The sequence below is a fragment of the Capsicum annuum genome, chromosome 7, assembly GCF_002878395.1.
Source record: "Capsicum annuum cultivar UCD-10X-F1 chromosome 7, UCD10Xv1.1, whole genome shotgun sequence".
In the NCBI taxonomy this organism is placed as follows: domain Eukaryota; kingdom Viridiplantae; phylum Streptophyta; class Magnoliopsida; order Solanales; family Solanaceae; genus Capsicum; species Capsicum annuum.
Genome location: NC_061117.1, coordinates 203997995 through 204010955, shown reverse-complemented (window position 1 = coordinate 204010955; position 12961 = coordinate 203997995). Strand labels below are relative to the sequence as shown.

Sequence of the window (12961 nt, the reverse complement as noted above, 5' to 3'; positions counted from 1 at the left end):
ACACAGCACCCCCGATGCGAGTTTCCACTTCATCCATCCCGCCCCAACAATACTAAATTACAAATTCATAAATTATTAAAATATCTCATAAGAACACGCTCTCCCACTTTTTTAATTACTTTACTCTCTCTCCCTATTAATATACATAATATAGCCGGCATATACATAGCATTCTGTATATATGTTGCGGTTTTTGTAATATGTTTAGGGAGTTGAGATTTTTTGTAATATTGAAAACATAAGTTGTGTATTTGTGTGATTTTTAGTAATTTTATACCACTCTCTACATGAGATAATAATCCTACCATTTAGTATAAATGGTGAGATAAATAGTCCCGAGACTAATTAATAGCTCATATTAAATATGAGATAAAATTAAAACTAAATTTTATCTCAAAATTATTTTTTTATCCAGTGTATCAAAATAATCTATTTTATAAACTAAGGGAGAAAATAAATAACCATAATATCCAATATAATAATAACGGGGGTATTACCAATTTAATACGACGAAGACACCACTGGTGAATCTTTCAGCCCCTTATGTATTAGCCTATTTCTAATATATGGTTTTAAATTCCCTTCCATTTGTTTTTAGTTTCATTGTTACTTCATTCTTTTTCCTCTTTTATATTGGTAATTAAGTAAATTATTTTTGAAGTTATTTTAGGATGACTTCTCTGATGACACATTAGTCCCTTGCACAACAAGCTCTTTGAATAATAATATTTGGTATCACAATATTATGGACTTTGAATTAATTACTCTCCACGTTTTTCTTGTCAAATGCAATAATTGTAGAACAATATAATTCACTATGAAAACAAAGTCAAACATGTAAATAAAAATATAGTCCTATGTTTATGGATGATTGATTGCCAATAAACTAGAACCTTGTGTTAACATCAAAATCACATTGCCACGTCCTAATTGGATTTTGTTTTTGTAGTTGCTCTAAATACACAATCTTGTGTTAACGTCTGTATATATATATAATCAGAGTTCAATTTTTTTATACGCTGATAATATAAAAGAAGTTTTGTACTATTTAGTCCTATTATATAATTAAAATATTTGAGTAATTCGTATCTCGTAATAATTTTTGGGATTTAGTTAGATTTAATGTGCATTTTCTTTAATTTACCCGATATTTGAAACCCATCTAATATTGTCCATGCATAGGAATGGATAACATTAGTGGGTTTCCATATCCATGGAGACTGAGGTAATCCTCACTTTATGAGCTAATTTCTTGGGTTTAATCAGATATGTCTTTATTAAATGATAACAATAGTTGATAATAGACGAGGATTCAGAATTTGAAGTTTATAGATTCCTACAACATCCTCAAGTTAATACTAAAATAACAATTGAATTCCGCAACTATAACTTTATACATATTTAGTAGATTCTTAACATAAATATGAAGTTTGGGCAAAAGTTTCATGAGTTTCGATGAACCTGTATACAAACTTATACATCCACCCCTCATCGATAATAGATAAATATTTACGATATTATCCGTATATACAAGTTAAATTCATATTTTTAAGTATATATTATGAGGTCGTTTGGTTGAGAACAAGTTATCCCACTATATATATATGAGATAACTTATCCATCACTAAAGCATAAATAGTACTTAGGATAAATAATCCTTGACTAACTAATACCTCCAACCAAATATGAGATTAAAAAATTTATATTTTATTTTGAGATTATTATAACCTATACCTCACACCAAACGACCCTAAAAGGACATTGTCATGGTCAATACTAGGAATTAATTAAATTTGATTTAGTGGAGATAATAGGGGCTGCAGCCGCTCCATGACATCAAATGTTTGGCAATTGGCATGCTTTAGTTCTAAGCTAAGGACCACTTAACGTAATCTGTAGCTATCCAATCCAACCAAAACATTTTAGATATTTTTGTTTTTTTATCATTATAATGTTTGACAATTTTATAAGTAACATATCATTTTCTCATAACAGGCTACACTTGATGTAGTTGTGATGTCCTAACTAAGAAATTAAGATGATTTCATGGGCCGGCGAATGGGACCCCACTCAATGGATTAACAACATTATTAAGGACTAAAAAGCATGCTAATGACATATTATTAAATGGATTGACTTTGTTTTTTAGGGTTAATACAAAAAATTTGCTGCTTTTTGCCATAGATTCTTGAGTGATGTTTATCGATTGAGTAGTATAGTTGAACTTCAGCCGTATGTGAATAAATATAAAAATTTAGATGTTCGAAAATTATATGAAAAATACTATAAGTTTCATATTAAAATATGATGAAAAAATATATCTCTTACGATATTGGTTAAAGTTCATCGAATTCATCAATTGCTTATCAATCTACAATCAAGTTTTAGGTAAAAGAAAGAGAAACATTTAAAAAATATTTGGAGTGAAGTACAAAAATCTGCCAAGGAAAAATCACGTTATATGCCTAAGTCACGATCTGAAGCCTATGGGTTCGAGATTCTAGCCTGCTGAGTTTTGAATTGATAATTTATACATATTGAATGAATTTCTTAAAATAAACATAGAGTTTGAACCAAAGTTAGTGAATTCGGCCAAATTCATATCTCGAAGGCTAGCTCCTCTTGTATTACAATTTCTAGTGTAAATTTGCCTCTGCATATATCACATATGCTAATGATGTTGCTCGTGGAAAAAAGTGGTGGGCAAAACTTGCTTACTATATTTAAAGGTGTTTCTATCACCATCATTATTTATTGAAGAACAAGAAAGGAAACTAAACACAAAAAGGTGTTATTTTTAGGGGTAAATTGCCATGCATGAACCTAGAGTACTGTTATGTCTGTTTCTTGAATGTTGAGCAGAGACCATTATATTAACACACTTTTGCAGGACAAGCATGTTATGCTTTTGACAGGCCATGCTCGTTTCAACTTTTCAGCTTGCATGTTTAAGATCACACATTAAAGAATATTTTGCTAAATTCTATGTATGTTGTTTATTTATCTTAAATTCTGTGTCAAGTTAAGACCATATGAACAAATAGAAACGGAGGGAGTACTTTTTTCTTGTATACTAGATTTCAAACAATTAGAAATATATCAATTAAAAGAGGAACACAATGCTGAACTAATATCTTCAAGAACAACACAACAACAACAACGAAACAACAAACAAATTACAACATATAATCTGAAGTGAAGATCAATACATATACAGACTACACTTCAACTTCCTCCATCCTCGCGAATAAAAAATGAGCTCGTGATGGAGGGACAATCAAGAGTAGATCATAAAACTGTCTCCCTCGACGTTTATGCTAGGACAATTTAACTACTGCATATGAGAAAAATATAAGGACACCAACTCTACTAGCATATGGTCTCACTAAATGTGATACATATGTATGAAAATACTAGTAAACAAGTAAAAATAGGAAGTTGTCACTGCAAGAGAAGGCTTTAAATATGCAGCCATTGCAGATATGACAAAAGTAGGGTGGATGAAGAGGAAGAGGGTCCAAAGAAAGGGCTCTCCTATTGCAGGATAAAAACTGCAATGAGTGAGAAAAGAGATGAATGAAGATGGTATATGAACTCACGTGCCTGGCCAGAAAGATTCAATCGGTGAATGAATCCACGGAGATTATCTAAAAAGAATCTCCTATGGCCAAAGGGAACTGTGAATCCTGAAATGGTATAAAAGACATCCTAGTGCACTAAGCTCCCGCTATGCACATAGGATCCGGGGAAGGGCCAGACCATAAGAGTCAGAGTCTGTTTCCTAATCTTGAAATGGTATGCAACACCCTAAATCGTAATGGGACAAATGTATGAGAAAAGTTGAACCTAAAAGAAAGGCCTCATGGGACATGAAGGTGAAGATGGATCTCTATTAGTATTATCATGATGCTGATGAGGATCAGGATTATGAGGCTCCGGCTGATGGAAATTCCCAAAATGAAGACTAGGTGGAAACATGAGGTTATTATTCGCGTCCAAATCATCCCAAACTGGACTACCTGGACCCCAACCTGCTGGTATTGCATTGAACCAAGCCTCAGCCATATCACCCCATACTAATTCAGATGATTGTGACGACGACGCAGAACCTTCTATCACACCGAAACTCTCGAGATTCTCACTAGTAGTGACCTCACTAGATCCAATTGCTGACTCCTCGTCGTGGTTATCACCTTCTGGTGGTGGCTGTGGGGGTGGGGGCAGAGGCGGAGGCAGTAGTTCATTGTTTATAGGTTGTAATTCAACACTTTCGGAAATTTGCTGAGGCAGTGAAGATTCATGAGGGGTAATTGGAGAAGACGGAGATGAGTTAGTTGCTGTAGATGCTTCTCCTCTGTCTTTACCAATAAAGAGTTCGGGGAAATTGAGCTTAGCATTGTCTCCTCTTAGCTTATATGCCTCGCGGTCATAAGCCATGGCTGCATCTTCGGCTGTGTCAAAAGTACCTAACCAAAGACGCGTCCTGTTTTTAGGAAGACGAATTTCAGCTACCCATTTTCCCCAATGTCTCTGCCTCACTCCTCTGTATAACTTCGTCGCGGAAATAGGCTGTACCTGTAACTGCTGAGGCCTAAAATATCCCCTGCTATCCTGCCCCAATCTGCTCATCATCATCATTCTTCCCCTCGGACTTAAATTCAACGTTTCGTTCCAATACTGCAAAAGTTGCTGCTGATTCTGCGATGGTCCTAACTCTCCTGCGAAATACGGAGGGTAAAGACATTGTGGAGGCGAAAATGAGATCATTTGCTGCTGATTTTGTTGCTGTGGGTGAAACATAGGCGTCGCGTTGGACTGCTGTGTCCCGTCATAAGCAAAAGGGAAGACGAGCCTTGACGATGATGGAGGAGGAGGAAATGCCATGGAAGTTGGATTGTTATAAGTAACGGAAGATTGAGAAGGCGATTGCGGAACAGAGGATTGAGAATAGGCGTGGCGTTCGGGACTCTTGATTTTCTTGAAACGCCTATTAGACATGGAAGCTTCTTCAAAAACTGGCCTCCTTTGTTGTCTTTCAAAGGTGTTGTCATCAAAATCAATATGTTCTTCCGCCATTGCCATCATGGATTTGCCACTGTCCTCTGGTGCAGCCATTGCAAGAATACTCACAATTCGCCGCTCGCTCTCTTGAGTTCAGAGTGAAAAAAAACTCAAAAACTCTTTAATATAATTGGAAATGGCTTGCCAAAAAAGGCCAGTCTGGTGCAGTAAACCTCCTGCTACGAGCAGGATTTGGAAATGGTTTGCCGAATCAATGAAAACCAATTTTAGAAAATCTTAATTTGGTAAAAAAGAAAAACAAAAAATGGTTTGAATTTCAAGTGTAGATATTGTCAAAACAAGAGAAAACAGAACAAAGAAAGAGATGAATTGGTGAACAAACCATTCCAAATGTATGCAAGAGATGTTCTTGTTGGAGAGAGAGCGAGAGAGCGAGCGGCGTCGAGTAAAGAGAAGAAATATCCAAATATGGTAAGTAATTGTATGTAAAATTGTAGTGTTAGATTGGAGATGTGGAAATGGGAAGAGAAGGGGCAGGGGAAAATGATTTTTAGATATGAGAAAAAAGAGAGAGGGGAGGGGGCAAATGGGAGTAGATATAAGAGGCCCTATAGTGAATTGTCATAGTTTGGTTAATTTGGATTTGGACCCACGCGGCATCTTCTTTCTCAATTTCCGTTGCTTCCACTCAAACCTTCTTCAACCCTCTTCCCTCCACTATAATCCCTCCCCCCTCCCCCCCCACACCAAATACCCTTTCGCTCTATAATAATTATGGTGTTCGAGTTAGCTTGATGTATAACTCTACTATTAAAGATTGAATAGATGAGAAAAGGTCGCTTAGTGTTTTTCTCTTAATTGAAATTTGAACCCTCTCATCTAGCTTTATTGAGTACAGGACTACACCCTTAAAATCTTTAACCATTAAGCTACACACTTGTTTTGCATATCCCCTTTCTATCTTTTTTTTCTCTTTCCTCCTATTGTTTTTCTCTCAATTCAAAAACACCTTCTTTGTGCGTTCTACAACAAAAACGTACCAAGTGTAATTTCATAAGTGTAGTATAGGAAAAATAGTATGTACACAAACCTTACTTCCACCTCATGGAGCTAAATAAACTATTTCTAAAAGGTTCTAGGCTCAAATAGAGCGAATCAAAGTATGTATGCTATATGTACAAGGAAGAGTTTTGTCATAAAAAGCAAAAAGAGAGTTCAATTACTTTATTTCTAGGCAAAACCCATCGGTAGCCTCTTAAATTTGGTATTATTTTAACACAAAAGGATCCTACTTGAGGTGTTTAAAATGAACAAAACGCCTACTTAAAATGTTTAAGTGACATTAGGTGCCAACTTTAAGGGGCTTCCAATGTGTTCCGCCTTAATTCTAATAATTCACGGCCATATTTGCTTCACGTGATCAGACCCTTTTTCGGATTCTATCCATAGCATAGCTTAGTGCACCGAGTTGCCTTTTTTGGCTATTGTTAAGGAGATATTTTTGTGTCAAAAAGCAAACATAGAGTGTAATTGCCTTATTCTCAATAATTTAGGGATACTTTCGGCCATTTCCCCTAAATAAAAATCTAACCCTTGTATTGATAGTGGAAAAAGTAGGGCAAAGAAAATACAAAGGAAAAACGGGACTTTCTAATTGCAATTGTACAAAATTATGTTGTTGTGCATCTGTCCATAAATATTACTCACAAAAATGCGGAATATATTTTCACTTTATTTTAGAATATTTATTTAGTTATGAAAATTAAAAACGTATTTCGAAATATGTTTTCACAATTTTTTATTTTTTCTCACTTTCTAAAAGAATACATGTCAAGTCTAAAATATTTTTAAAAGTACTATGGTCAAATACAATTTCAACTCTATTTTCAACTTTAAAAATACCAAATAAAATGAATATGTTTTTGGTTTCATGGCGAAACGGGTCCTTAAGTTTTCTTTAACATATCCACTACGAAACTACGTTATTAAACTAGTGTTTGATCATATATTTTGAATCGTGCTTTAAAAATTTATTTTCAAATATCAATTTGATCCTAAAATTTGATTAGATTTTGAAAATCAAATCTTCAAATATGTGACGTTCCAAAAAAACTAACTCAAACCTGTTTTTAAATTTTGAAACTTTTCATGCACAAAATTTTTATTTATGTTTTTTTTCTAGTGAAATGCATGTTCAAATGCAAATTCAAATTCTAAAATTTATATTTTCAAAAGCTTAAGTCTTAAGTTTTAAAGTTTAAGTTCAAAATTTATGATCAAACGAAAGAAGTTAAATATGTGATAATGTTGAAAAAGAATGGCTGGATAAACATAAAAGAGAGGAAAACCACGATTTAGGTAACTCAAACGAATAAGACATATATGGACTTTATTAGAATAATAAAAAGATATACCATATTACAACATAAAATCAAAATTAAAACTGAATTATGTGAACTTAGGCCCTTAAATTCCACGCAAAAAAAAGAAAGAGTGGGGTGGTTGGAAGTGCTCCAATATGAATTGACCAATGAGAGAGCACCACATATGCAGTAGGGGCTGAAAACATTTCAGCAAAATAGTTAAGCCGTACAATGAGGTGGCAAGTTATAGTTGGTTGTTGAAAATGAACAAAAATATCTCAATGTTCCAATGGTGATCAAATCCAAATTTCTTTGTTCAATAATGATGTTTGACTCATTACATTCGCCACATTAGAGAATGGAAAGCACAGTGTTTCCAATAGATCCTATCCTATATGCGTTGTTCTTCCTTTTTTTTACTCTATTTATTTTAGGGTGGGGTGGAGGTGGACGACTTGAACTGAATTTGAACAAGTCAATAATCTGAACTAAGTTAACATATTGATCCACTTTAGAGTTACTTGGGATAAAATTATAGCTCTATTTATTCATTTTGAATCTTAACAATTGTAGCTCTCATCATATACATCGCATCACGGAAATAAATCGTTATAAGATGTTTATTTTATTTTAATAAAGAAGAGATATTACATATAGTAATTACTCTTAATTATGGTTAATCTGAAAAAAATAATGATCATATATCTTCCTCCTTGTTTATTACATTTGCTACCTTGTTCTGCTCAAGATAACTATGCCTGATCAAGAGGGTTCCCTAGATGGCTAGATGGATCAACAACTCCCTGTAAGTGAAGATTAATTAAGTTAGCATGTAAGTCCTTATTATATGCAATCAAGCTTATAAGGTGCCTAATAAATTAAATTAACAATGATAGAATCTTATCTCATAACCGACTAAACGGAGGTCCTTATTAAAAATAGAGTCCCTAGTCCCTACATTATTCCAACGGCTCTCACTTGGCTAATTTAATTAATTAGATTGTATATAGATGCCCTTCTAAGCATTATAATATTAATTAAATTATACTAGTTATACTACTTGTTTTTGTTTGACAAATGGAAAATTAAAGAATCTGCGTATTATTCTTTTGCCAGGCTGCGGAATGCATTGCATTAACTCTCCAACATTAAAACATGTGTTAATTAAAAACGGATACATGTGGAGCATCTTTTATAATGCAAGTGTAATTTTAGTTTATGAAATAAGAAACAGACAACATGGATAAATTAAAACCTTAGAATCACTAAGAAACAAATGTATACATACACGTCGCATTGTTAATTAAACTAAAAAAAAAAAAAAAGAGACACACGTATGGAGAGATACGAGGTTTGCCTGATGATCAGATGATGATTCTTATTCGACCTAATTTATTAATTCTTCTTTGTATGAAAAAAAAAAGAAAAGAAAAAGGATTTTTTTTTTGTCTTCTAAAAACATTGAAAGGATTTTTTTTGGTCTTCTAACAACATTGAGTACTTGCCTTTGGTTGAATTAATACAAGTTAACTTTAACCCTATCAAAGCTAGTATATATAGTGATATTTACAAGGAAATGAGATCTCTCGCTTTCTTACAAAATGAATGGAAGAAAATAATCTTTTCAGATCTCTTATTTGTAAAAATGAATATCTCTTGTCAAAAGATCATTAAACTAAAATAAATTTGTAAAAGAATAGAAAACAAGCTCTTCCGATATTAATGAAAGTTTTCGGACAAAACAATGTGTTAATTTCTCACCGTTCTTTCTTTTTTTGATCTCCATTTTTTTGAATAATAAACTGTGAAATGTGACCGACCATATGAAGGAAACGAACCGATACTTGATCCCCAATTTGGTAGAGAAAGACTTGAGATTTTTTCTTAGTCAAATTCTCGGTTACAAAAAAAGTTGAAAAAAAAAAGTGAAATATTTTGCAAAGAAGAGAGATTTCAATTACTGCCTTTTTTATAATTTTGTTTTTTAGTTTAATTAAGCACAAATTCTAACACAGTACGAGTTATTTTTTAATCAAATATTATTACTATATCAAAATATTCTTTGAATTTTGTGATTTAAAACATATCATACAATCAATAATGAACTTTAAAAATGACCAAATATATAAAAAAAAATTATACATTTTTGAATAGGTTAAAAAAAAAGAAGAAACGCAAGCTCAAAGAAATGAAATTTTTATAATAAGATCAAATAATTGAGTCGAAGAGAACAATGATTGGGGGAAGCTGAATGAGAAAGACGTGGGATTACTATATCCATGTAATCACTAATTTTCGGCAAACGACTTAAATTTGTTTTTTTTTTTTTATTTCAGGTTTTTGTATTAAGTTGTTAACAATTTTTTACAACAGACGAGGACGCTATGTAATGAATGGAATTATTTCTTTCTTAATTAAAAATTTTATTTTTGAGTTTGAGATATAATTTTTTTTTTTTAAATAGGAAGCATTATCTCTGAATGATACTACTTAATGTGAATCTAAATTATAGTAGCTAATTTTATTTTTTTTAAAGATGCTTATTTTAAAAAATAATTATTTTTAAAAAGTGAGATATTTGACCTAATTTTTAGAAAAAAAAAAGAGAATTAGATACTTCTACGAAGTAGTAGGAACCATTTTCCGGAAGCTGAAAAATTAGCTTATTCAAAAATAATTATTTGCAAATTACTTTTGAAAAATAAAATCACTTTTAAATTTAAGTTAAATAGTAATTGTTGCTCATAAGCTACTTTAACAATTTATAGTTTAATACAAACTTTCTCTCACAAGAAAACACATTTGAAACGAATACTTTTAAAATAAGTTTCTTTTAAAAAATTTGACCAACTATGCTATTAGTTGGATTCTAGTACGAATATTTTAATCCTCCTATTTTTTTATTTATTTTTTTAAGTTAAATAATATAAATTTTAATTAATATTTTAAAATGTATCTCTTAATAAAATAAAAATATTAAATTTATATTATTTTTATAGAATTTTTGAATATATAAATTTTAATTTTAAAAAATTAATTTAATATATTTTAACTTTGAAATTTAAATAAATTGAATTAAGAAAAAAAGAAAAGCAAATAAAAAAGAATAAAGAAAGTAGAATAGATGAAAGAAAAGAAAATATTTTGGAAACATGAAAGTCAACCAACAAAACGGTGTGTGTTGGGTGGGTCGGCAGAAATGGGCACGTGTCGGTGCTCACCCGGTCACCTCCATCATTTTTCTTTCTTTTTTTTCTCCTCTCAGGTTCCATCAACGTGGGACCCTACCACAAAAAATTAGAAGAAGAAGAGAAAAGCTACTGTAATTCTCTTTTGTTTTGTCAAACATAAATATCTTAAATCGTTAGTAAAATTAATCCTCATCGAACCATTTTATTTATTATTTTAATTTATAGAAAATTAAAAGTGTGTTTCGTATGAGGACTATTTCTAAGTGAAATTTGATGATAAACATGAATGACTGTTTATGAAAATCTCTTTTCAATTGAATTGAAATCACAAAAAAGAAAATTTTCTCTTTTAAGTTTTCATACGAACAAGATGTCAATTATCCAATTTAATCTACGAGTGTTTTGATTCAATATCTTTCTTAACATTCAAAATATTACTGTCTTCTTTATCATTTTTTAACTTCAATTTCAAATACGTATTGTTCAGCTACAAGAAAACTATAGTCAAAAGGGACCATTGAGCAAAGCAATTATATTGCTTGCCACGTACAAATTCTTTCTAATTCTTTAAATCTATTTGCCAGTGAAAAATAGTACTAAGTTTGTCTCTATAATATAATTGAATATTTATCTTACGCAATACTAAAGTAGCCCTATATATTACTATAATGAAATTCTAATAGTTCAATCCAAAATAAGAACAGGGCATCCACTTTTGTGATTAGAATTTTTTAAATTGTTACTCCCCATTTTAATTTATTTGATCTTATAATTAAACACATATTTTTATTAAGAAAGAAAGAGAAGATTAAATTAGACAGTTTCAAATATATAAATGGATTATTCTTTTTAAACGAAAAAAATAGGTTCAAAAAAAATAAAACAAAGAAAGTAATAGACTTGCATAACCCATCATTCTTAATTGAAAGTTTACTACTCTTATAATTTTTCTTTTCCATCGACTAAAGAAAGGTTCAGCTTATTTAATTATCTTTTAACTGATAGTTCACATCAAATCGATAAATAATTTACGTACTTGTATTAATTTTCTATACTACAATTTTTAACGACTTATTATTACTATAATTTCAATTATCTATTGCCCAAATGTGACTTTTGCTGGATGATAAATTAGGTAGTCCAAATATAATTATGTTCAAAGACTTTAGGGATATTAGACAAACTAGACTTGTAGAATAAGTGATCAACCGACCCAAAGAAAAATGGAGAGAAAATTAATGTTGGAAAGAAACTAACAGTGGAAATTAAATCAGGGAAGACATAAGATTTATCAATTAATCAATTAACACAATTTAAAAAATAAGTAAAAACAATTAGAACTTGTTAAAAGTTAGGCAAGTCGAGTTATAATAACATGTTATTTATCCCACTTTGATTCAGATCATTTCAGATAAATTAATTTTTTGAGCAAAGTACTGACTCAATTTATTAACTTAATATATTTTAACGTGTATGTCTATTTGACACACACAGTTAACACAATTGAAAGCAAAAAGATTTGTGTTGAAGCCAATGGATTAGCAGATATTAATTTCATTAATAATGTGATAAAAGAGAGAAGTCATTATCTTAGGACCCTCCATTAATAATGATGAAAATTCAACAACCAAAATCGAATCTACATAGATTAGGTGTCCAAAGCATGCATGAAAATGTCATGCAAATTAATCATGGAGGGACTGCTCCTCCTATCATATAACAACATTTTTTGAATAAGGAACTATCTATAGATTCTATCATCTTTCTCATTCTACATTGAAATTTCTTCTGTTTTTACTCTTTCATGTTCTTATACCTTTAGACTACATATATAATTGGATGGAGTTTCAATTTTTTTAAAAACTATATATTCGATGTATGGTATTCGTAAAGAATCTAGATTAATTAGGACTTGGCCACGTAAGGTTTATTTACAGAAATACTTTCTAACAAGGCTTTTTCCATACTTATAACTCAAAATTAAAAATGACGAATCATTTTCATTTCACCACAACTCATGTTGGCAACATTGGATGGTGTTAGTTTCGCTTCTAACAACATAAGGATTAAGAACTAGGTATATACGTAGCACTCATAACGTTAGAATATGTATATGACTTTTTAGAATAAATATAAGAGTAATTTATGTATTTATTTTTTCTGCATCATGTGAAATTAGTTAAAGTGTGCACAAGCTGATTCGAACACCATGGTTATTGAAAAAAAAAAATAGAGACCAATTTAAGACTTGGTCTTTATTGAATTCTAAGTTTATTATATGTATATATTAAGTAGATTTCTCAATAAATTAAACATATATACTGGATTTAGACAAAATTAAGTTATTAGATTCTATTGAATTCGTACACAGTGGTGGAGCTTGAG

At 31.1% G+C, this 12961-nt stretch overlaps 1 protein-coding gene across 1 annotated transcript; it reads right to left on the bottom strand.

Annotated features, from left to right (window-relative positions):
• Window positions 1–3162: 3162 nt before the first annotated feature.
• LOC107855040 (ethylene-responsive transcription factor ERF054) lies at window positions 3163–5610 on the bottom strand. The gene has a single exon (XM_016700030.2). It carries the CDS (start codon window positions 5113–5115, stop codon window positions 3847–3849), a length of 1269 nt encoding a protein of 422 aa, XP_016555516.2. The 5' UTR covers window positions 5116–5610; the 3' UTR covers window positions 3163–3846.
• Window positions 5611–12961: the final 7351 nt, after the last annotated feature.